At 50.3% G+C, this 25,295-nt stretch overlaps 2 protein-coding genes across 8 annotated transcripts in view; one reads left to right on the top strand and one right to left on the bottom strand.

Moving 5' to 3' along the window:
- CDH23 (cadherin related 23) overlaps nucleotides 1–20,208 on the bottom strand; it is a 416,047-nt gene extending 395,839 nt beyond the window's left edge. For 4 of the 7 annotated variants that reach the window (XM_045439531.1, XM_045439535.1, XM_045439532.1 and 1 more), the window contains exon 1: nucleotides 19,872–20,202. The gene's annotated coding sequence lies outside the window, so the exon portion shown is untranslated. Of the gene's footprint in view, nucleotides 1–19,871 lie in introns of all 7 variants that reach the window. The other 3 variants (XM_045439537.1, XM_045439536.1, XM_045439540.1) reach the window with 3 other exon arrangements.
- LOC123577294 (basic proline-rich protein-like) lies at nucleotides 19,337–20,470 on the top strand. Its single transcript, XM_045439388.1, has one exon. It carries the CDS (start codon nucleotides 19,337–19,339, stop codon nucleotides 20,468–20,470), a length of 1,134 nt encoding a protein of 377 aa, XP_045295344.1.
- The last annotated feature ends 4,825 nt before the right edge of the window (nucleotides 20,471–25,295 follow it).

The raw sequence follows: 25,295 nt of genomic DNA, 5'->3' as shown, positions 1-25,295 counted from the left end.
CAAACGTGCTCTCTCTCTCTCTCTCTCTCAAAAAATAAAAAATAAATAAAAACAGGGGTTGGTGTAATCAGGCAAACAGTTGACAAGATGGATAATTTCATCTGAGAATTCAAATCTACAAAATAAATTAAAAATTCCAGAAATGAATAATACAATGGAATTTGAGGTCTTACTAGATGGGTATGACAGTGAAGTAGACACAGCTGAAAAGAAGATAAGTGAACTGAAAATAGGCCAGCAGAACATAACCAGACCCAAGCACAGAGAGAAAAACACACAGAAAACATTGATTTTTTAGATAAGTCATGAGATACATGGGATACGGTGAAAATGTCTACTACATGTATTAGTTGCAGTGCCAAAGAGAAAGAGAGACCATAGGGCAGAAACAATAGTTGAAGTGATATTGACCAGGAATCTTCTGAAATTGATTCAAAATAGCAAGCTACAGGGGCGCCTGGGTGGCGCAGTCGGTTAAGCGTCCGACTTCAGCCAGGTCACGATCTCGCGGTCCGTGAGTTCGAGCCCCGCGTCAGGCTCTGGGCTGATGGCTCAGAGCCTGGAGCCTGTTTCCGATTCTGTGTCTCCCTCTCTCTCTGCCCCTCCCCTGTTCATGCTCTCTCTCTGTCCCAAAAATAAATAAACGTTGAAAAAAAAATTAAAAAAAAAAACAAAAAAACAAAATAGCAAGCTACAGATTAGATAAATGCCATGAATACAAAGCAGGATAAAATGAAGTAAAACTCTTGAGATCAAGAGGCAAAAAAAAAAAAAAAAAATTAAGCCAGAGAGAAGAAACATTAGTTTCAAAGCTGCTAATAAAACTTACACCTGGGGGCGCCTGGGTGGCGCAGTCAGTTAAGCGTCCGACTTCAGCCAGGTCACGATCTCGCGGTCCGTGAGTTCGAGCCCCGCGTCGGGCTCTGGGCTGATGGCTCAGAGCCTGGAGCCTGTTTCCGATTCTGTGTCTCCCTCTCTCTCTGCCCCTCCCCCGTTCATGCTCTGTCTCTCTCTGTCCCAAAAATAAATAAACGTTGAAAAAAAAATTTTTTTTAAATAAAAATAAAAAAATAAAACTTACACCTGACTTTTTGAAAGAAACTACAGAAACCAGAAAACAAAGGATGGAATGACATCTTTGAAGTGTGACAAGAGGAACACCTGGGTGGCTCAGTCAGTTAAGTGGCCAATTCTTGATTTGGTTTCAGATCATGATCTCATGGTCCATGGGATCGAGCCCCATGTTGGGCTCTGTGTGGACAGTGTGGAACCTGCTTGGGATTCACTCTCTCCCCCACCCCTCTCTCTCCCTTTCTCTCTGCCCCTCCCCCACTCGTGCCATCTCTCTGAAAATAAATAAAACTTTAAAAAAATAAAGTGTGACAAGGACATTTTATATTCAATAAAAACATCCTCCCAAAGTGACAATGTAATAAATACCTTTCCAGACGCACAAAAACAGAAAATTAAACAACATATTTGCACTGAGAGGAGCAATCTGTAGGCCATGGGAAAATTAGTCCACAGGAAAATAGGAAATACAGTGAAGAATAAAGAACATCAAAAATGGTAAATATGTAGGCAAATGAATATTGACTAAAAGGAAAAAAAAATAGTAAATGTCTTGTGGAATATAAAATACACACACGATTAAAACTTACAACAACATGGGCAACCTGGGTGGCTGAGTCGGCTAAGCGTCTGGCTTCGGCTCAGGTCATGATCTCACAGTTCATGAGTTCAGGCCCCGCATTGGGCTCTGGGCTGACAGCTCAGAGCTGGAGCCTGCTTTGGATTCTGTGTCTCCCTCTCTCTTCTCCCTTCCTCTACTAGCACGTTCTCTCTCTCTCTCTCTCTCTCAAAAATAAATAAATAAATAAATAAATAAATAAATAAATAAATAAAAACATTAAAAAAAAAAGTTACAACAACATTACCAGAAGAGGTAGAAAGGGAGTAAATGGAGTTAAAGTGTTCTAAAGACTAGCACTCTCTGAGAGGCAGTAAAAAAATACTCGAGTAAGTTAAGGATGCTGGCTATCGTCTCCAGAGTAGCCACTGCATGAAGAGTAAAGAGACTGCATACACAAGCTAATAGAGGGGAACACTGGACAACAAAAAATACCCAAGGAATCCAAAAGAAGGCAGTAAAGTAGTAAAGGGGCACAGTTAAATAAGTGGGAAATAGAAAACAACTGGGAAGAGGGGCGCCTGGGTGGCTCAGTCGGTTAAGCGTCCAACTTCAGCTCAGGTCGTGATCTCACGATTTGTGGGTTCGAGCCCCGCGTCGGGCTCTGTGCTGACAGCTCAGAGCCTGGAGCCTGCTTCAGATTCTGTGTCTCCCTCTCTCTCTGCCCCTCCCCCCTCTCTCTCTGAAAATAAATAAACATTAAAAAAATTTTTTTAGAAAACTATGAAGATAATGGCCATAACAGAAATATACCAGTAATTACTTCAACGACAAATGAAATATTCAAATTGAAAGACAAAGATAGTCAGGCTGGATTTTAAAATACCACATTATGTTTACAAATTACGTACCTTGACTATAAGGACACATGAACACTGAAGGCAAAAGGATAAAAAAAATTTACGCCCCGCAAAATCCAATCACGAGAAAGCTGGCGGAGGTGCTCTAACAGCAGGCAAGTTGCACTTCGAGGAAAAAGCTACCAAGATCATCAGAAATGAGGACAGACATTTCAAAGACCGACATTTCAACAGGATCAGAGGGTAAATCCACCAGGAAATCACCTGGAGATAAGGAAAGTAGGGAGATAATCAAATTTTAAATTTTTACTTGCCTGCTAACACAGCCTCGATATATAGGAAACAAAAATGCACAAAACTAGAAAGAGAAACAGACAAACCCACAAACACAGTGGAAGACTTCCATGCATCTCTCTCAGAAACTGATTTAAAAAAAAAAAAAAAAAAGGAGACGACACATCAGTAAGGAGACCAACATCTAAACATGATTTACATATCTGACCCCACAGACCAAATTAAACACTGCATATAATAACAGAATAAACATTCTTCTGGTGAGGCAACGGAAAACTTACCAGAATCCACCATGCGGGGCCATAAAGGGACTTTCAAGATGTTTCAAAGAAATGAAATAATTAAAAGTATGTGATCTGATCGTAGCAGATTAGGCTCAAAAACAACCACGAAAAAAAGTGAGGAAATCCCCAAATGTTTGGAAATGAAGCAATGCGCTTGTAAACAGAACGGAATAAAAACCCCTAAGTCAAAGAAGAAACTACAACAGAAATCAGCAAATGTTTTGGACCGTACGGTAATGAAAATGTGACAAATTCTGTGCTTAACGTTTACGCCCTTAAATTCAGATTTTAGAAAAGAACAAAATCTTAAAAGCAATCATCAATGTACCTAACTCAAAAAAATTTTTTTAAGAAGTAAATTAAACCCAAAGAAACTAGAAAGGGAATGAAAAAAGTTTTAATAAGACGAGAAAGTAATGAAATTTTTAAAAATTACATAGACAAAAATCAGTAAAAACAAAAGTAATTTTTGAAAAGACTAACAAAATTGAGAAATCCAGCAATCAGCAAGACGCTGAAGAAAATGGGAGAGAAGGCACATATTACCGATATCATGAATGAAAAAGAAAGTATCATTGCAGATTGCACAGAGGGTACAAAGATTATTCAATTCATCAAAAAACATATAAAATAGAAAAAGTCCTCAAAAAATACAATTTACCAAAACTGACACAGAAGAACACAGAAACATAAATAATCCTATTTCTATTAAAGAAATAGAAACTGTAATCAAAAACCTTCCCACTAAGAAATCTAAGTTCACACGGCTCCTCTATGGAATTTTTCTAAAATATTTAAGTTAAAGAAAAAAACAAAAAACATACAAACACACAAATCTTATCTCTGCTCTTGCAGAAAAACAAAAAAGGAGTTAACAGTTTCCAATTTATATCATGAGGCCAGTGTAACTGCAAGATATAATCTGACAAAGATATCATAAGACAGTAAAATCACAGGTGATCTGTTTCATGAACACAGATTTAAAAAAACTTAAACAGAATATTAATAATTCACATACACTATGAAAAATATAGTCAAAGAATGCTGCTGTAGCCATTCTATTAGCAGCCAAGGGATTATGAAAAGATAATATATCATGACAAAGTTGGATTTAGTCCAGGAATGCAAGATTGGTTAACTTTTGAAAATCAATCAATGTAATTTGCCACGACAGAAGGAAGAAAACTTGTATGTTCATTGCAAAAGATGCAAAAAAGCATTTGACAAACTTCCACACGCATTTATGGTAAAACTCAAACCAAAAAGGAATAGAAGAGTACAAGAGGCCATCGATGAAAAACGCACAGCTAACATCATACTAAATGGCTAAAGGTGTAAGTAACAGGACCAAAACAAGGATGCCTGTTATTACCACTTCCGTTCAACATAGTATTAAAAGTTCTAGTCAGGGTAATTAGGCAAGAAATGTCCAACTCCAAAATGACCTCCATTCACAGATGACAAGATCTTTATGTAGAAAATTCCAAGGGTTCCATTAAAGTGCCGTCAGAGGTAATGAATACATTCAGCAAAGTTGCAAGATACAAAGGCAACGGGCAGAAGTAAGCTGCATTTCTATATGCGAGCAATAAATAACCTGAAGAGAAGAAAATTAAGAGAACAGTTCCATTTACAATAGCATCAAAAAGAGTGAAATAGTTAAGAATAAATTTAACCTAGGGTGCAAATGACTTGTACACTGAAAACTACCAAACATTGCTGAAAGAAGTTAAAGACATAAATAAGTGGAAGACATTACACGTTTACAGACTACAAGAACTGAACATTATTGAGATATAATACCACCCAAAGCATTCTACACATTTAATGCAGCCAAAATCCCACTGGGTGATTTTTTGCAGAAGTAGAAAAACTCATCCTAAGGCTTATATGGAATCTCAGAAGATCCCCAAATAACCAAAACAATCTTGAAAAAGAAGAACAAAGTTGGAGTACTTACACTTCCTGGTTTCAAAACTTGCTACAAAGCTACAGTAATCAAAACAGTGTGACACTGATGTAAGGACTGGATGACTGGAACAGAACCCAGAGCCCAGCAATAAGCCACTGCACCCATGGTTAATGTATTTGTGACAGGGGTATCAGACTCTTCACTGGGGAAAGGACAGTCTTTTTAACAAATGATGCAGGGAAAACTGGACATCCACATGCAAAAGAATCAAGTTGGACTCTTACCTTACACTATATATAAAAATTAACTAAAAACCCACCAAAGACCTAAATGTAAGAACTAAAACTATAAACTTCTTAGGGGAAAATCTTCACGACATTGGATTTGGCAATGATTTCTTGGCTGTGACGCTGACATTGGGCAATGATTTCTTGGCAACAGCAAAAAAGATAAAGCAGACATCCTCAAAATTGAAAAACTTTTGTGCATCTAAAAACAGAGTGCAAAAGGGGCACCTGGGTGGCTCAGTCGGTTGAGCCTCCGACTTCGGCTTGGGTCATGATCTCACGGTTCATGAATTCAAGCCCCACATGGGGCTCTGCACTGGCAGCACAGAGCCTGCTTGGGGTTCTCTTTCTCCCCCTCCCCTCTCTCTCTCTCTCCCCCTCTGTCTCTCAAAGATAAATAAATAAACTGAAAAAAATCAAATGTAGAATTACCATATGATCCGGGAATTTCACTCTTCGATATACTCAAAAGAGTTGATGGTGGAGACTCAAACAGATACGTGTGTACCAATGTTCACAGCAACATGATACACAGTAACCAGAGGTGGAAACAATCCAAATGCCCTTCAACAGAGGAATGGATGAACAAAGTGTGGTCTATACATACATATAAGGGGATAATATTTAGCCTTAAAAAGAAAATGAAATTCTGACAAGTGCTACAACATGAATGAACCCTGAAAACATTATGTTAAGTGAAATAAGCCAGACACAAAAGGACAAATATGTTATGATTCTTTATACGAGATACCTAAAACAGGCAGATTCATAGAGGCAGGAGGTAGAATAGAGGTACCAGGGGCTAGGGGAGAGGGAATGGAGAGTTATTATTTAAAAGGCACAGAGTTTACACAGTTACTGTTTGGGGTGATGAAAAGTTTGGAAATGGATAGTAGTGATGTTTGCACAACATTGTGAAGATACTCGATACCACTGAACTATCCACTGAAAATAATTAAAATGGTGAATTTTGTGTTAAGAATATTTTACCACAATTTAGGGGGAGAGGGGAGGAATAGAAGAAAATTTCCCTAATGTGATAAATGAGATCTATAAAAAACCTACAGCGAACATCATACTTAATGGTGAAATACTGAAGACTTTCTCCTCAACACCAGAATCAAAATAAACATGCCCACTATCATCACTTCTATTCAATATTATGCTGATAATCCTAGCCATTGCAATAAGGCAAGAAAAAAATATATTGGAAAGGAAGATAAAAAAAATTGTTATTTATAAAACACATGATTCTAGATGTTAAAAAGTAAATTCTATCAACATTTAGAATTAATACGTTAATTTAACAAAGGTTGTTGGATACAGGGAAATATTTTAAAAATCAATTGTACTTCTATATGCCAGAAACAAATAATTAGAAATGAAAAATATTTAAATAGCATTTATTATAGTATAAAAAACATAATACACATGGAAAGCAATCTAATAAAAAAAGTATAAGACCTCTACACAGACAAATAAAATGCATTCTTAAAAGAAGTTTACTAGGACCGAGGTAAATGGAAGAGCTTATCTTATCCCTGGACCAGAAAACTTAAATGTTGTAAAAATGTCAAGTTTCCTCAAGTTGACCTACATATTTTTGAGCCAGTCTCAATCAGCAGGGATTTTATGGAATTTCAAAAGCCAATTCTAAATTTTTTTTAATGTTTATTTTTGAGAGACAGAGAGAGAGAGACAGAGAGACAGAGCACAAGCAGGGGAAAGGCAGAGAGAGGGAGAGAGAGACAGAATCCCAACAAGGCTCCAGGCTCTGAGCTGGGCTCTCAGCACAGAGCCCGACATGGGGGCTCGAATCCACGAACTGTGAGATCATGACCTGAGTCGGACACTTAACCCACTGACCCACCCAGGCACCCCTCAAAAGCCAATTCTAAAATTTATATAGAAATTTAAAGAACCGGGGGCGCCTGGGTGGCGCAGTCGGTTAAGTGTCCGACTTCAGCCAGGTCCCGATCTCGCGGTCCGTGAGTTCGAGCCCCGCGTCGGGCTCTGGGCTGATGGCTCAGAGCCTGGAGCCTGTTTCGGATTCTGTGTCTCCCTCTCTCTCTGCCCCTCCCCCGTTCATGCTCTGTCTCTCTCTGTCCCAAAAATAAAAATAAACGCTGAAAAAAAAAAAATTAAAAAAAAAAAAAAAAGAAATTTAAAGAACCGAAAGTAAACAAAAGTGTGGAAGATGAACAAAGCTGGGGGATTTATACTACTAGATATCAAGACTACATGTACAAAGCTATAGTAATTACACTATAAAGTTTGTATTGGTACACAGTCAAATACGCCCAACAAAATTTGCATAAACATATAGGTATTCCAAAAGACACATAACCAACAATCGTAACATCCTTTCCAGCCAAAAACTGGAAGCAAGCCAATTGTCCATCGACAGTAGAATGGGTAAACTGTGGAATAGTCACACAATAGATACCACACAGTAAATAGAATGCATGAGTGTAACTATACACGACAGGATAAATCTCACAAATAAGCCGAATAAGAGAAAACATCACAAAGAGAACACACCGCATGATTAAATGTTATAAAGTTTAAAAGAGACAACGCAAACGTATGACACTAGAAGTCAGACTAGCAGTTACCTTTGGGGACTGATGACAGGGAGATGGCTTCTGATATTTTTTTTTCTCAGTTTGGGCAGCAGTTCATGGGAGTGGTCACTGTAATAATTCAAGCTGTATGATTTGGAGACTTTTCTGTATGTGTTATACTTCAATTAAAAAGTTGGCTAAAAAAGCCCCAGTTGGATAGGCACCATCAGTTCTCCTAAAGACTACAGTGCCCTGCCTCTCTTTTTGCTTGCCTACCGTGGGAGCACAGTGCCAGTGGGCACAGAGAAAAGCCACAGCCTCTGGACAAGGGAGCCTCTTCCTCCACAAAGCCTTCCGAGACTGCCAATCCCCTCCCCCACCCTCCTTTGAACCTACACAGCCTTTCTCATTGATATAATAGTTATTCCTGACATCCCCAGGCAGCCTGCAAGGCTGTGAGCCTCCAGAATGCAGGAGCTGAGATAATACATAATAATAGCGTTTGTTGAGCATTTACTATACGGCAGGCACTTTTTCTAAGCAATTTACATGCAGCAACTCATTTAGTCCTTCCAATAACCCTGTGAAGTCGGTACTGCAGTTATCCCAATTTTCCAGATGAGGAAACCAAAGAAAAGAATGATTTATTAAGTTGCCTAAGGCCTCACCGCTAATAATTAGAAGAGCTAGGATTTGAACCTGGGTAGTCTGGCTCAGAAACACTTTGTTTCAGCCATGAGCCCACCGATGAGGCCTCGTGCCAGGGGCCCCGGGGACACCGCCCAGGCCAAGCACAAATGAAGAGATGCTTGCCATCTTTCCAGGCTGGCAATGCGTCTATGTGTCTGTGGACAGGGATGAGGTGTGTAATGTCTTGAACCACCCCCCCCCCCCACCTCCGCCCCAACCCGGTTCTAAACTAAAACACAGCAGGCAGGCCCGGCCGCTGGGTCTGGGCTCCTAAGCCTGGGGAAGCCAGCTGGGACCAATGCCTGGGTTGGGGGCAAGTTCCTTCCTTATCCTGTAGGGGAGGGCCTGGAACCTTCTCAGAGGTCAGACCCCTGCTGACAGCACTCAGGACAAAGAGGAGGTGCAGGATGGGGGCCCCTGTTCCCCTTGCAGGCATTGGCCAGGGGCCCTCTGCTTCCCACCCCCAGCCCACGGGTCTGGAAACAGCTCCTTTTAAGGCAAAGCCAGCCTCCTCTGGGAATGAATTCTAGCATCTCGAACTCTCCACCCCTCACCTGACAGGCTGTGTCACAAGTTTCTTCTTGAATCTGCCTTTAAGTTGTCCTGCTGCAGTTTAAGCACATGCCCTTTGCTCTGCCTGGAAGGGGCCCTCGTCTCTGCCAGAGGCTCTCTTTGCTTTCCGGGGGGGGTATGCGGGTACAGAAGCTCCTTGGTGCCAGGTCTGGGTGGCCATAGCCGGGCTCCAGTGACAAACACTTAAAACGACAGACCCCACAGCATCCGAAGAGAAAGTCAGAGTTACCCGCCTCCGGCTTACATCAAACAGTCCTGGCTTGTCGGAGGCCCAAGCCCGGGGAGACAAAACAGTCCTATGTCCATGGCAACCAGAAGCAGCCCAGACAGGGGGGCCACCCTGGCAAAGGTGACACAGCACATCCATGCCAGAGACCAGGGCAGGCCTGACACCCAGTTCGCCTAAAAGCTCTGGAAATCCGGCCCGGGGGCAGGGCATAAGGGAAGGACCACCATTACGTTCGGCCATTGCTGAGGAGGGACCAGGTGTGCCCGCTGCAGCGCACCTGTTTGTGAGAACACGTGCACACGCACAGCCAAGGCCATGTGGGTCAAAGTCAGACGGAGAGCGAGCTGTTAGCGCAAAGAACTTCTAAGCCGGAGAGATGAAAGGATAACAGAGAAGCTGTGTCTCCGCCTGGCCTTTCCCATTCCCCTCTGCCCTCGCCTGACAGCCAGGCCCTCCTCGGGGCGACTCCCGAGGAAGCTGTGAAACACGCAGGTGCAACCAGGTCACCTAGTTAACAGCCTCCCTCCCGCTGTATTATTCATGGGCTCCCTTCTTCCGGCCTGAGCTCCAGTTTCCAACAGCCCTCGGGCTCGGCTTGGCAGGTCAAGCAGCCTGGCAGGCCTAGCCTGCGGCAATCCCCACTCTTTACCCCCCCATGCCCTTCCCACCCCCTTGTTAGGATGCAGCCATCCCGGTGCTAACTCAGCCCCCAGGCGTCAACCTGCACTTCGGGGAAGGAGGAGAGCTTTGGGGTCAGTGAGGAAGAGCAAAGAAGAAACACCTTGGCTGAGTTAGGCTTGAGATGCTAACATTTCCAAAGGTAGCTGCAGGCCCCCTCCTCTCTGTCACACACACACACACACACACACACACACACACACAGTGTATCAGCTGTCCCTAGTACGGTACTCTGAATAAGTGTGAGAGCCCACAGGAAGGAAGGGTCCTGTCTTGTCTCTTTCTGTGCTTTAGAAATTTTTTTTATTTATTATGCTTAATAAATATTTGCTGACTTGTACACTCTCCCCAAAAGATGGGCACCAAATTGAGAGAGTGGGCATAAGTCATTAACTCATTCGAAGACACCGCTGTTGGGTTCAGAGATTTTCATGTTATTTAAATATCTATCTGCATATATCTTATAAATCCCACATAGTTTAAGTCATCCATACATAGTGATAACTAACAAATATTGATTGATTGATTGGCTGATTGCAGTTTCTACATATCACAATACATTTCGCCAAGCACCTTCACACTTGGCCTGAAACACTGCGGGTAGCTAGTCGCCAGCCAGGTCAATAGCTGAGGGGCAGTGTGGGGTGGGATTCAACCAGGAGTCATTGCATTCGACCCGCAGACTTTACAGGTGGGAAGAGCTGGGGGTCCGGCTGGGGTCTCCGGGTCCAGGCAAGTGCAGAAACCACAGAAGACATGACCCTCTGGGATGGGGGCAACCCCATCAGGGCAGATGCCCTGAGCCGGGGAGATGCCCCGTTGTTCAACCCCATGGACGTTTAAATCGCTGCCCAGCCTCACTCTCTTTAAATGCCTGGGTGCTGTAGGCACCTGAATGACCCAAACCAGGGCCAGTCACAGGTAAGGTCCAGACGGCACTGAACACACACGACGGGCTAGACTCCGAGTCTAGCCCTGTTGCTGCCTCTGTGCAGGCCCGAGGTGGGTCACTTGTCCTTTCTGAGCTCAGTGTCCATCTGTGTAATCAGGGATTTGGCTCTGGCCTTCTCCAAGCCCAGTGCAGGATAAAGCACAGACTGAAGATTAAGGAGTCTGACCGCCTTGCTCGGATTCTACTGCATCACCTGCTAGCTATGTGACTTTGGGTGAACTGCTTAACCTCTCTGTGCCTCAGGTCTGCCACCTGTAAGGTACGAGTAACAGCGATCCCTATCTCACCGGGCTATTGTTGGGACTGAGGAAGTGCTAAGACCAGGGCCTGGCATACAGTTAACACTTAGGAAGTGTTTTCTGTTATTATTACCAGTCCTGATGCTCTAGAAGTCTATGACAGAGGTCACGGTAAACTGGTCATCCATGGGCCACATGCAGTTTGCTGAGGGGTTTTCCCTATAAGATACATCCCACGAGGGCAGGGGCCACCGATTGGTCCCAGGGGCCTAGAACGGTGCCTGGCACACAGTTAGGGCTCAGTAAGTATTTGATAAAAGAATGAATGGCCTCGAGGTGTTTTTAAATACTTGAATTAGGTGCTAACATTGAGAATACCAAAATTTTGCATTTCTTAAAATCTGCACTTCTAGATAATTTTGGAGTCAGTGCGTGGCCACGCTTGGCCTGCCTTCCAGCTTGACAAGCACGGGAGAGAATGCAAGCGTTGGCACCCCCTTTAGACGGGGTGGGCATGTGCGGTTCGCCGCAGGGCCTACGCAGCAGCCAGTCTGTCCTTTAACGTCCGCCGTCTGGAAGCCGTAGGCACCTGAATGTCCGCCCTGGCCCCGGTCAGTCACGGGTAAAGTCCAGACAGCAAGTAGGGTTTGCATTTCCCCAGCCCCAGAGCAATCTGCCCACGGGCTCTTCTTCAAGGGCCCCAGGATCCCCTCCCGGCTCTGCTCCCACCTCCCGGTCTGGGAAAGGAGACAAGCTCCCAGGTCTCTGGATCACCCCCGTCCCTGGACACCTGAGCCCCGCCGCCCCCTCCCCACTGCAGACAGGCCAGCCGTTCTCCCCAGAAGGCGTGACCCCGAATGCTCCACAATTCAAGCGACTTCCCAGCTTTCCAGGCTGCCATCCTCGCTGGGTTGAAAACTCCCCAGCATAAGATAGCAATGGGCAGATGAACTTAATCCTTACCTTTCTCATGGGAAGTGTGCAGAGAAGATGGGGCAAACACACACACACACACACACACACACACACACACACACTAGAGATAAAGTGCTTTTCTAAAGTATTAATCTCCATGCCAGGCCCACTCCACTTGGATGTCCTATGGACAGGGACATGGTGTCATATGCTCAGTAAGCCTGGTGTCCTGCGTGCTGTGGGGGATGGTGGGGGCTGCAGTGGACACCTGGGCCCCTCCTTCCTACTACCCCCTCCCCAGCCCTGCCAGGGCTCAGGTCCATGCGGATGGCCCACGTCTTCCCATCCACCAAGAGGCCTCCGGAGCCCAACCACCCTACTTTCTGCCTTTAGCATGTCTGTTGTCACCTGTCTTCTCCGTAGCACCCGGGGCCATCTGTAAAAGGCTTGGGTGTGTCTTTATTACCCGACTTCCTCCCCCGGTTCAGCACAGTAGCCACCAGCCACAGGGAGCCACTGAACATTTGGAATGTAGCCAGTCGAAATTGAGATGTGCTCTAAATGTAACACACACACCAGATTCCAAAGGCTTGGTACCAAAAAAAAAAAAAAAGTAAAATATACAACAAATAATAACTTGTTATATTGATAATATGTTGAAATGATAATATTTAAAAAAAAATTTTTTAACGTTTATTTATTTTTGAGATAGAGAGAGACAGAGCATGAACGGGGGAGGGTCAGAGAGAGGGAGACACAGAATCCGAAACAGGCTCCAGGCTCTGAGCTGTCAGCACAGAGCCCGACGCGGGGCTCGAACCCACGGACCGTGAGATCATGCCCTGATCCGAAGTCGGCCGCTTAACCGACGACTGAGCCACCCAGGCGCCCCATGAAATGATAATATTTTAGATGTCCTGGGTTAAACAAAATAGATGATCAAAAGTAATTTCACCTATTTCTTGTAACTCTTTAAGTGGCTACTAGAAAATTTAAAACCACACCTGTGGTTTGCATTTGTGGCTCGCATTATATTTCTTTTTTTTTTTTTTTTTTTTTTAATTTGAGAGAGGGAGAGAGAGAGAGAGAGAGCAGGGGAGAGGAGCAGAGGGACGGGAAGAATCTTAACTAGGCCCCACTCTCAGCACAGAGTCCAAGGTAGGGTTCAATCCCACGACCCTGGGATCATGACCTAAGCCAAAATCAAGAGCCAGATGCTCAATCAACGGAACCAGCCAGGGGCCCCTCGCATTATATTTCTATGGGCCAGCCATGCTGCAGATTCTCGGCGCGAATCCCTGATAGACAGAGGATAGAGCTAGCCTAGAACACTGTGATGCTCAGTACCCGCTGACCGAATGGCTGAACGAGAGGCCTCCCCACCAGTGCACATGAGACCCTAAAATACAAAGGAGGATGAGTTTGGAAGGACTTTCTGCCCCACTGCCCAGGACGTGCTGGTTTCCCAGTGGCATTCCACCCGAAGATCGCCCTCTAACAGGAAGCCACGGGCCTCCGTAGAAGGGTCAGTAAGGCTTCGAGTTCCATCACCGCTGGTTCCCTAATTAGAAGCCAGGAAAAGTCAGTATCCCTTGCAGACAGGACCAATGATACAAATGGATACCCAGACATGGTCCCAGCCACCCTGGGTTTTTTTTTTTCCCCTCTCTCTGTTTCCTCCCCCTCTCTCGCTCTCTCCTCTCCTTCCCTCCCTCCTTCACTTTCACTGGCTCCCAAATTACAGCCTTCTGTCAGAAACAGAGACAATCAAGGTGGCACGCAGGGCCCTTGTCACAAATGGCATCTCAGGTCCTCTCCAAATGGAGCATGGCCTTTAAAGAGAAAAGCAGTGCCGCTATCAGCCTGCCTGGGGGAAGATGCATTTCCAAGAAGGCGCAGGCCACAAGAGACTCCCTCCCTCGTAGGCTGATCGGCCTGCGGGAGGTTCTGGGTGCCTGTGACCGCAGAGCCAGGCGCGGGGCTGCTGGGGTCCAAGAGACGAAGGCCTGCCTGGCCTGCTCCACACCTCATGTTGGGGCAAGAGAAGCAGGGCTCAGCCCCTGACCGGCCACCGCCCAGTTACCTCACCCAGGGAGAGGGCCTAGAACAAGCCCATTCCCCAGCTCGGGGCCTCAGTTTCCCCACCTGTAACAGGGGGAGTCTAGCTATTTCTTTCTTTATTTATTTTTTTTTAAAAATTTTTTTTCAACGTTTATTTATTTATTTTTGGGACAGAGAGAGGCAGAGCATGAACAGGGGAGGGGCAGAGAGAGAGGGAGACACAGAATCGGAAACAGGCTCCAGGCTCCGAGCCATCAGCCCAGAGCCCGACGCGGGGCTCGAACTCACGGACCACGAGATCATGACCTGGCTGAAGTCGGACGCTTAACCGACTGTGCCACCCAGGCGCCCCGAGTCTAGCTATTTCTAAGCACCCTTCCAGCCCTTGGAATGGAGGTCACAACCTCAAACGGCTAAAGGGCAAATGAGTAGAGAGGGACCAAATGTGAGATGGCAGGGAGGGTGGGGCTTCGTGGAGAATGAAGGCTGTGAACTCACCGAAATCTAAAGGGAGGCTCTCAGGCAAAACTCGGATGTGAGACAGAAGTCAGAGCGAAGTCGGAAGTGGCTACTTCTGGGGCGGGTGACACTGCCCGGGAGGGGGCATGCGGGAGCCGGCCGAGGCACTGGGAGCGCGTCCCGTCCGCGTGGCGGCGACACAGGCAGGCACACGCGCACAGGTTCGCCACTTCTATTTCCGCTCTGCTTCAAAGAATTTTTAAACGAAAAACATAAGTAAATAAAAGGCTGCAATTCGGCAGCGACTGACACCTGCCAACTGGGAACACAGACCCTCCAGCGCCAGCTCCAGTCACAGATGCCAGAAACCGAGACTTTCATGCAAAACTGCTGTCGTTTTAACGTTGTTAGTAGCTAATTTAAAATTAAAACTCACAGCCACGCACGTGCACACACACACACACACACACACACACACACGCCTTCAGGCAGAATTCAATTTATGAGCTTACAGACTGTCAACCTCTCAAAATGGCTAGACTACGACGTGCCTCACACATGACTAAATCAAAAGGGGTAGGAACGAAAGCTACTGCATTTTGCATGTGTCCTGTGAGCCAGGCACCGCACAAAAGGCTCACTCTATCATTTTCCCCTTATTCACGCTGACAGCAAGCCTACAAGGCAATTGAGAATGATTCCCATGTAACAGATGAGAAAACTAAGGCCTGGGCAAGGCGGCATGCCGGACCAAGGCTTCGGAGCTCAAGGGCAGACACACTGGTGTTCAATCCCAGTGTTCTCTGCCTGCTTCCAAGCTGCCTTCCAAAAATTACGAAGGGAACAGGTTTGCAATCCCCCTTCGTGACACAGCTTGAGGCCCCTGAGGCCGAGGACGACGTCAGCTCTTCCCATGCCCCTTGGCAAAACACTGAGCCACGCGGACGTTCACTGCCGATGCGAGAGAGTGCCTTAAGAGCACGAAGGCCGAGACCCAAATATAGAGACCGGCAAGGAGCAGCAGAGGCCTGCCCCCTTCCCCATGACAGATCCAGATTAAATTTCACAGTGGAAGACGAGAAAGCTGTCTCTGTGTGGCTCCTTCTTAAATATGCCAAGTTTCTCACGGACACCCTTCTGGTCAATAAAGTCGGTGAGGATACGCATTTTCTGCCCAAGGGGATTCGATAGAGCTATTTTCATATTGAGCCAAAATAGATATGGCCCATAAACGCTCCAGTTTTCTCAGTTGACTCTTCTGCACAAATGATTAGTCACCACCGATGTAGATATGCAGATCAAGGTACGGAAATTTCCAGCACTCCAGAAGCACACCTCGTGCCCTCGTCATTACATCCCCGGGCAACCATGATTCCGTCTTCTGTCGCAGAGGTGGGTTTTGCCTTCCGCGGCCCCTTTTGTACGGGGCCCAGGCCCTTCTGTTCTCACGGTGCCCGCCACTCCCTGTCATCTCACATGTGGCACCGTGTGTCTGTGTGCCTCCCGGCCCTCGCAGGCACGTGAGTTTGAGACCTCCGCTCCAAGGGCATATGCCTGCAGCCCAGAACGCAGCAGGACGGGCAAAGCTGCCCGGTGTGGAGAGTAACCAACGTGAACAGTGAAAACTGGCTATGGCCACACCAAATGCCCTGCGTGTTAAGGGCCAGTTAACAGCGGGGCTAGAAGTAGGGTAGGGGATCGATCGCCTGGCAACAATAGGCCATTCTGTCAACAAGCATAAGTCTACCAGCGTGGCAGGCCCTGAGGATACAAGGAGGAGTAAGGTACAGCCCGTGCTTCGGGGGGGGGGCCTCACTGTCCAGGGGAGGGGTCAGACCTGCAGAATAGTAAAATGCGCCAGGGAAGGAGGTGAGGGAGGGAGCACGGGCTGGAGAGGAGTCAGTGAAGGCTTCCCAGGGTTGGCGATCCCCAAACAGCGTCAGTAATATGCATGTAAGTGCACGAGGCTGGAGCACAGAAAAACCCCCTCTGATCCCCACTCCTTTCTTCCTGGAGGCTAACTACCCCCATGCATAAGAGCCTACCTCGTGAATGACCTTGCTCACCTATTACCCGCACAAAGAAGACGGCCCCCGTGCCAAGAAAAACTCTAACCGAGGCTCAAAATAAAAAATGAATTAAAAAAAAAAAAAACAAACCACTGTAACTGCTCGAAATCAACGAGTTCAAAGGCAATTAAGGCAATTTTTAAAAACAGCTGTACCTTCTAAAACACTACAATTTTAAAAACCTGAGGGTTCGTAAAAAAAAAAAAAAAAAAAAAAAAAGGTCTTTTCTTCATCTAGTTGGGTTTGAACTCTTATTGACGAAGGAATGGCTCACGTCAGCGTCACCATGGTCAGGCCCACGCCCGGGCTGACCTGTGTCCTCCCACGCGGCTCTCTGGTCACTCTGCACCCCGGAAGGCTTGCCATCTTCCTGGCAAGGAAGCCAGCTTAGGGGAAGGGCAGTCCTCTTTTGACAGGGCTGGGGCATATGCCATGACCTTTCACCTGTGACACCACTGGCCTCACCGGGCCGCTGAGCCAAATCTGCCAAATCTTCTATGCTCAGGCCAGCCTTGATGGCTTCCGGATCACCATTATTCCTTCAGAAGACCAGGGGGTAACTTGCCACCATCCTGGTTGGCATCATCCTTGTGTCTTGGGGCTCAGGGGTTCCCCCGGCCCCAGGGCGGCAAAAGTGGAATGTCCAGCCTGGGCTGGGGGGGTGAGAGTGGAGCCTGGTCAGTACCCTGCCCTCCGTGGGCTATCCCAGATTAACACGTATGCAGCTCCCTCTGCGTAAGTCCTGTGGCCGCTGAGAGGTGTGATCAGTGAGGCCCTCCAGCGTGTGGGAGGGACAGATGAAGTGGAGGACAGTTACTCAATTCCTTCCCTTTGAGGGACAGCCTCTATCCAGCCCCAGGCCTCCTAGGGGCAGAGCAGTATATCGGATTCCAGAAACCCTGCCCCGTGCCCACTCTCTACCAGCCCAAAGGCAGCACACACACTAACGTTTTGACTGCACGGAAAGCTGGGCCGCTGCGTGACTCTGTTTACAGGTCCCCAAAACACAGACACTTTCTGGCATTAGCAGGGGATGGCCCCGAGGCGCCAGTGGAAAACTGTTACCCGACCCTAGCATGATCCAGGAAAGGAAGTTCCAGTCTCGTCCTCAAACCCACATTCTGATCCACTGCCCTATGTGGGACACTCCTTCTGCACCAAAAGGTTGTGAAATGCTCATGTCCCTAGAAGATACCGTGGACCAGGGCTTCTCAAACTTTATTGAGCAAATCACTCAGGGATCTTAACAAATACACATCCTGATTCAAGAGTTCTGGGATGGGAAAGAAGCGTCTGCCTTTCTACCAAGCCCCCAGGGGATACTGATGCTGTGTGTCCACAGGCCACCCTCGGGACCGCAAGGCTCCGCCACGCCTTCACCTCCCAGAAGTATGCGCATGTAAAGTAAGGACTTCAGAAAGACGCCCTTTAAAATATTAAGCTCAAAGAAATGAACCCTAAATGGTGAGACTGCAGGTAAGGTGGCTTGTTGGAAGAGGAAGCTATCTGGGAGGCAAACATGACCATCTGCCAATAGAACCCTCAAACCAAGCCCCTCAGCAGGCAGATGTGAGGACCCCAGCTGTTTGAGGATCAGGAAGGCCAAGACAGACATGTGTATGGGGACCCAGCCCAAATAAGGGCCAGGATGCCAGCCCCAAGCCTCCCACTCGCTCACTGTCTCCCACCACCTAGCTCACACCCATTACTTCCTTGCGCTATCTCTCCAGCCCATGGGGTACCCCCGCTCCCTGTCATCCAGGTCCTCTGCTTTCTGACCCTCCCCCGCCAGAGGGGAACCCTCCCCAAGCATTCCTATTGGCAGCTGAGCCCCCTCCCCTCCTGGCCCTTCCTCCCGCAGAATGACCTCTAGTCCCCCACCCCGTGGGTGCTGCCCGCAGTGCGCCTACCCCTGCACCGTGACCCAAATGTTAGCTCTCCCCACCATGGGCTGACTCATCAGCACCTCGCACCTGGCTCCAACCGTGGCTCTTGGAGCCCACCCCCACCCAGGCGAGGGACTGACTCCACCCAATACGCCCGCGGGGACGCACACACAATCCTCACGTGCCTCTCCAGCTTATTTCAAAATTCAAATTGGGGTGGGGGCTCTTGCTAATTGCCTGAACGGTAAGGGTCAAAGCCTCTGGTCTAAGAGGGCAAAGTACAGACAAGAGGCAGGAGGGAAGAGGCGTGTTACTACTCAGGAAAGGCTAATTTCCCCCCCAGTGGCCACTGACAACACGAGGGCTGGGGGGTTGGGGTCGCAGTGGGGCGGTGGCCGGCGGCGATGGCACCGGATCTCCGCTCGGAGCACAGAGGCAGCGACTCTAGGTGCCGGCTCACAGAGAGCAAGGTACTGAGAGCTCGCCGGCTGATGCCGCCACCACCTTGGAACGCGCGGGCTGTCCACGCGTCCCGGGCTGACCTGCAGGGGAGATACGGGGCAGCAATCCCGAGCGCAGGCCTCCAGGGACAGCCAGCACCGTCGGTGGTGGACCTGCCCGCGGACTGACTGGGGAAGCGAAGTGCAAGCCGCACTAGGCTCCCTGCTCCGCGAGGGGTGCATTTCCCCAAAGCCGGATCGGTTTGGGAAGGTTGCGGGGGTTCTCTGGGGTCTCTCGCGGTTACTGAGAGGTGATGAGGGTAGGGCAGAGCTACGTGACTGGAGGTCCCTCCAGCGCCACTGCCCATCCCGCGGTGGCGGTGCGCCCCACCCCATTCCACTGTCCAATTGGGGACCCAGAGCGCGAAGGGGACGGGAGTGGGATCCCGACGCTCTCTTTACCGCCGAAATTCTCCCCACCCCAGACCCAGACCCAGACCCGACCCAATCCTGGGCGCGGAGAGCAAAGCGACCTAATGTCCAGGAACCGGGTGAGGAGTGCAGTGCCTGTCCCCCCTAGGCCAACCCGGCGGGAATTCGAGTTCCCGGGAATCAAAGTTGCCGCGCGTCCGGCCGCGGGCTGGGAACGGGCGCAGCACCCCGGCCAGGGGCGGGGGACGGAAGGAGGCCCCGGGCGCTCGCCGCGGGCGAGGGCCGCGCCCGGAACAAGTGGTTCGGCGGCGGCGGTCGCGACCCCACGGCTGCAACTTTCCCGCCGCGTGGCGGGCGAACGGCGCGGAGAAAGCGAGGGAAGCGGGGAGGGAAGGGGCGGTGCGCGGCTGTCGGTACCGTGTGCGGAGAAGCGCCGCGTCGCGCCTCGGGCTCTGCTCTCCGCCGGGTCGGCCCCCACGGGCCGCCTGCTCCGCTGCTGGCCACCGCCGCGTCTCGCCGCCGGCACGAAGGCTCACCCTCGGCACCCCGGCCGCTCCAGCGTCCCCTTGGGCCCGCCGCTGGCCGCCTGCAACTTCAGGCGCGCCGCGGGCTCGGACGAGGCGCACCCCAAACGTCCCGAGGCTTTGCACCCCCGCGCTCCATGCCCGGGGCCGGGCCGCCCCGCCCCGCCCGGCTCAGCGCCCGGCCGCCGTCGGACGCGTCTTGTCGCCGAGCATCGCGCCGCGCAGCCCGCGCCCCTCTCTCCCGAGCAGCCGCCGCCGCTCAAGTCCGCGATCAACTTTCCCTCGCTTCCTCCGCCCTGCTCGGCCCCCGCCACCCAGACCCCGCCTCCTGACGCTCCCTCCCGCGCTCCCTCCTCCCCGGCCCCCGCCGGCCGGGCCGCGCCTCGCCGCCCACCCCCTCCACGCTGCGCGCCGGGATCGCGGTGGCCCCTGCCGGGTCCCGCTGCGACCCCCGGGAGCCGCGCGGAGCCCGGCCAGGCGCTCAGGGCATGAATATTTCAGTGCTGGCGAAGCTGCCCTCTGCCGATGTCATGGCACCGGCTGCTGTGGCAACTCGACGAATCCCCCCCAAGGGGCAGGGAGGACGCCCGCGGAAGCGGCCCCAGGTGCGTGCGGGAGCCTTGCCCCGCAGGGCCGTCCGCCCTCCCAGAGAGGGGCGCGCAGAGGGGTGGGGGCCCGGCGGGCCTCCCGCCGGCTCCGCGCCTCCGGCCGAACCGGGAAACGCTCCCGGGAAGCCGGAGCCAGCGAGCCGGCCCACGGCCTGGGTGAGCCGGCGCCATCTGTTGGCTTTAAGCGCCCCCTCTCTGCTCCCAGAATCGCTGAGCGCCGAGCGGGGCTCGGTCCCTCTAGTCCTCGAGGCCGCTTGGCTCAACCAGCTGCCTTCGCCCACACCACTCCTGGCGCTCCCACCTGCGCCGTCTCCCTCACTCGAGCTCAGAATGCCCCCTGGTGCTTACAAATGAAGGACCCCGGATGGGAAGAGGGCCTTGAGGTCACCAGAGCACCCTCACTTGTGCAGTAGACCATCCTGCAGGAAGGGTCCCCCGGCCTTTTCTTGCCCACCTATAGGGATGGAGACTTCATGACTTTTCCGGACAGCTGGATTGGGGAGGAGTCGTATTTGATTCACGAATTGTAGCTGAGGAGGGTCATTCCTTGACCTTGATCTTCACTTCGCCAGGCTAAACATTCTGAATTCTTTTACATGTTTACCACGTGACAGGGTTTCTGGACCTGTCAGTGTTGCAGTGGGCATATTGACAATAGCTGCCTGGAGCGAGGCTCTGGGCTGAGACTCCGCTCCTGTCCTCAACACAGCCTTTCTGGTAGGTCCTGTCATTAGCCTGGCTTTACAGTAAGAAAACGGGCTTAGGGAGGTGGGTGACTGACCCACGTGGTCGAGTCAGGTGGTGAACCGAGAATCTGACCCCAGGCCTTCCGTTCTTCACCATTCACTCGCTCATTCACAGTTGCTACTCTGCGCTGGTTGACTGAAATAGGTTCCGGGAGTATGATGGGGAACAAAGCAGGCTTGGTCCTTGTGCCTGGTGGAGGAGGTCCTCTAATGGGGGAACCAGACTGCAGTCCATGAAACGCATAACCGGCCAGAATTACAGCCAGAATCAGTGCTAGAAAGATGAGTGCTTTCATGGCACCTGGCCTAGGGGATCAGGGAGGACTTCTTGGAGGAGGTAACGCTGAGCTGAGATCTGAAGGATGAACAACGGAGAGAGAGAGAAAGCGTTAGGCAGGAGAAACCTCTCGCACAATGGCCCTGTGGGCGGAAGGAGCTGGCACATGGAAAGGAGTGAAGGAAGGAAGGAAGGAAGGAAGGCAGGCCAGAGAGGGTGCGGAGATGGCCAGGAGGACCGTGAGTGTGGAGCCAGAATGGGAGCAGCAGCCAGACTGTCCAGGATTTGATCTTTATCCGAAGAGTGGAGGCTTTGAGGCAGGTGGTGGGGTGGAAGTTACGGGATGGGAGCGTCATGATCCGATTGATGATTGGAAAAATGGGGAATTCATTTGGGAGGCAACGGATGATAAGGGACCAATTCAATTTAAAAATATTTACTGGGGCTCCCGGGTGGCTCAGTCGGTTAAGCGTCTGACTTCAGCTCAGGTCATGATCTGACGGTGGGTTGGAGCCCCGCACGGACAGGGCGGAGCCTGCTTGGGATTCTCTGTCTCTCTCCCTCTCTCTCTGCCCCTCCCCCACTTATGCTTTCTCACGGTCTCCAAATAAATAAATGACCTTTAAAAAAATAAAAAATGTTCCTATCATCTACTGTGTGCCAGGAACTTTTCTAGATCGGAGGTAAGCAAACTGCCACCTTCAGGTCAAATCCACCTTGCTACCCATTTTTGTAACTAAAGCTTCCGTGAAACACAAACATGCTAATTATGGCTCCCTTTACACTGCAGCCGCAGAATTAAAGGGTTGCAGCCGAGCCCATGCCGCCCTTGAAGCCTAAAATATCCACTCTTTGGCCCTTTACAGAGAAAGGTGGCTGACCCCCGTGAATCTAGACACTTAGAATACGTGAGTGAACAAAACACGCGTGCTTGCACACAAATCCCTGCCCTCCCAGAGCTCACATTCCTGTTGCCTGTGGCGACTGTCCAGGTGAAAGAGGCTGGGACCTGGTGGCAGTGACGGAAGTGGAGAGAGAGGTGGCATTCAGGAGGCAAAAAGGCCCCAGGACTGGGAGAGGTAGCCATCGGGTGATGATATCGATCAGGTGTCAGGAGACCCGGGGCTTCTAGCTTGTGGAGGCAGATGCACAGGGTTGTCCCCGAGCTGGAGACTGCGGGAGGAGGGCCACCACGGGGGGACAAATACCTGCTGAGTGAGAAGCGTGTGCTATGACTGAGCCCAGACGTCAAGCAGCCCATTGGACACGCGAGTCCGAGGCCTGAGGGGAAAGGGCAGAGCTGGACGTACGGTAGGTCGCAGGTAGTCACATTCTAGACAAGGTGACAGAGCCAGAAGCGGGGCGTTCTGTGTTCTGAATGCGAGACCCCTCGTTAGCTCGATGGACACCGGGCCCCTCTTCACCTCACGTTTCTCATTCATAAAATAAAAGTGCTAGGAGAGGTGTTCTTCAGAATTTCTTCAACCCTAAAACCTTTGTTTCTGGTTTGCCCCCGTCTTAAACGGACTCCCTAAGCCATCTTCAGGCATTTTCCATGTGACCGAAACCGCACTCAGCTCGGGGAGACCTTCGCCTCCTCTGCCGCGGGCACCATACTTCTTCTCGTAGGACCTTTCAGCTAGGAAACTGGGGTGTCCACCAGGATGCATCCAGCCCACAGAGCCACTCTGAGTGTGTAACGCAATTCCAAGCGAATTTGGCCGCACGGCGATGGGAGAGCTGAGAATTCAAACGGGGAATTAATGGCAAGGTAACCCAGAGGTGGGTGACGGCAAGAACTTGCCGTACCCGCCCTGGGCTGGAGGGACAAAAGGAGGAAACAGTGTTACCGGGCTCAGGATCATGCAGTGCAAGATGGAACCGCGGGCCTGTCTGGTGGGGACTGAGGATGTTTCCACGGCCAAGCGCCGCTTGCAGCCCGCTGTGAAGGAAGCATATCTTGGCGTCTCCCTTCCCCCAGCCCTCTGGCCTCCCACTCGGGCCTCCCTTTGGTCGACCCCAGCCAGAAGCCAGCAGACCCGGGAGCTTGAGAAGTCCAGCCTGTAGCAGCAGCTCCGCTGGGATCCAGAGCAGAGCAGAGGAGAGAGGGGCACGGACGTGAGCAGAACCGGCCAGCACCACGCACTGGGGACACGGATGCGAATAAAATCCAGCCCCCGGTCTTTGAGGCACTCCCGGTGTAAGACAGAGAGAGAGGCAGACCTAGAAATCAATTAAAATCTAGCAAGGGAGGGGGGCAAAGCAGAGAGGGAGCCCCAAGGAGAGTGAAGTGACAGGTTTCCAAGAAAGTTTGGTCCAGAAAGGCTGCCGGGACCAGGGGACCTGAGGGCTGATTTTGCTGCAAAGATCAGGAGTTCCACGGGCAGCAAAAGCAGAAGGACAGTCCAGGTGGAGAAGCAGCAGGAGCAAAGGTGATCCTGGAGGTGAGTGGCAGGCCTGATGTTCTGCACAAGAAGCAGCCAAAGGAAGCATGGAGGCGTTTGCGGGAGACTCAGAGGTGGGGAAAGAACTCCATCTTTCCTCCGGACGAGCTGGATGAATCCCTGGAAATCTAGCATTTCTCCCGGGCTAGGGTTGCTCTCCATCAAAGCATTTCAGGGCTGCCCACCCACACAGCTCTTGGGGTTCTCCCCACCTCCCTTTCCTTCGAAAACATCTGCAACACCTCCCCAAGCACCTGCAGCATGGAGGAAGATGGACAGTGTGATAAAGAGCCACCTCTCACCACCTTGTGTGGTTTTGGACAAATCGCTTAACCTCTCCGAGCTTGGGTTTCCGCTCCCTTAGCCGGAGATCGTGCAGCCTGGCCGGCCTTCCTTCAGGGGTGGAGTGAAAGCACGTTGACAGCAGTAAAGAACCACACGGATGTTCACTGCCCAGGGCCCCAGCAGCGCGAACCCCCTCTCCTTCTGGTTGAGGGTTGGGGGGACGCCCCGCCGTGGGACATGAGGGATGGGCCAACCCCCGCTTCGATTGCAGCAACTGAGGGGTAGGTTCCCCCAGGTCCCGCCTCCTGGGTGCAGCACGTGGCCTAGGCTAGCCAATCGGAATCACCGCTCTCGACATTGCCCCTGGAGGGGAATCGTGAAGTTTAGAAATCCTTTAGAACAGTTGAGAGGTTACAGAAAGCACCAAACGCCTAGGGACAGCTCCTGAGGCCTGCCCTGGGCTGTATTCTCAGCTGCATTCTTGGCCGCCAGCCTTTTTTGGTTCCTGTTTCCTGGGCCCATCCTCCAGCCTTCGGGTTGTGCAATCCGCCCTCCCCGCCACCTCATCTATCTACGACATTCATATTCTACATCAATTAGCCAGAGTTCATTGCTGTGACCGGCAACCATAAGAACTCTGCCTGGTATGGACCATATGATGATTCTCCCAATAATCGTGGGGGATCCCAGCCCAACATGGGGTCAGCACCGGTGAGTACCGGGACCTCCCCTTTTCCAGAATTAAAAAAGGAAGGAAGGGAGGGAGGAAGATATCCTGGCTCCTTCCATACCAGAATACCTTGTCCAGGAATTTCCAGAAATAGCCACATCTCTGTAGTAGGTTCCAGTTCATCTTTAGCTCAGAGAGACACTCAATTTTCGGATCCTCAAAGGCAGGGACTGTGTCTTGTTCTTTCATTTAGCAGGCATTCCCGGAGAGGCCACAGTGTGCCAGGC

This window comes from Leopardus geoffroyi, chromosome D2, assembly GCF_018350155.1.
Source record: "Leopardus geoffroyi isolate Oge1 chromosome D2, O.geoffroyi_Oge1_pat1.0, whole genome shotgun sequence".
Taxonomy (NCBI): domain Eukaryota; kingdom Metazoa; phylum Chordata; class Mammalia; order Carnivora; family Felidae; genus Leopardus; species Leopardus geoffroyi.
Note: the sequence above shows the minus strand (reverse complement) of the source record. Positions and strands in the feature narration are given on the sequence as shown.

Excerpts from the sequence above, each read along its gene's own strand:
- LOC123577294 (XM_045439388.1), top strand. The coding sequence starts at position 19,337 with ATGAGGGTAGGGCAGAGCTACGTGACTGGAGGTCCCTCCAGCGCCACT.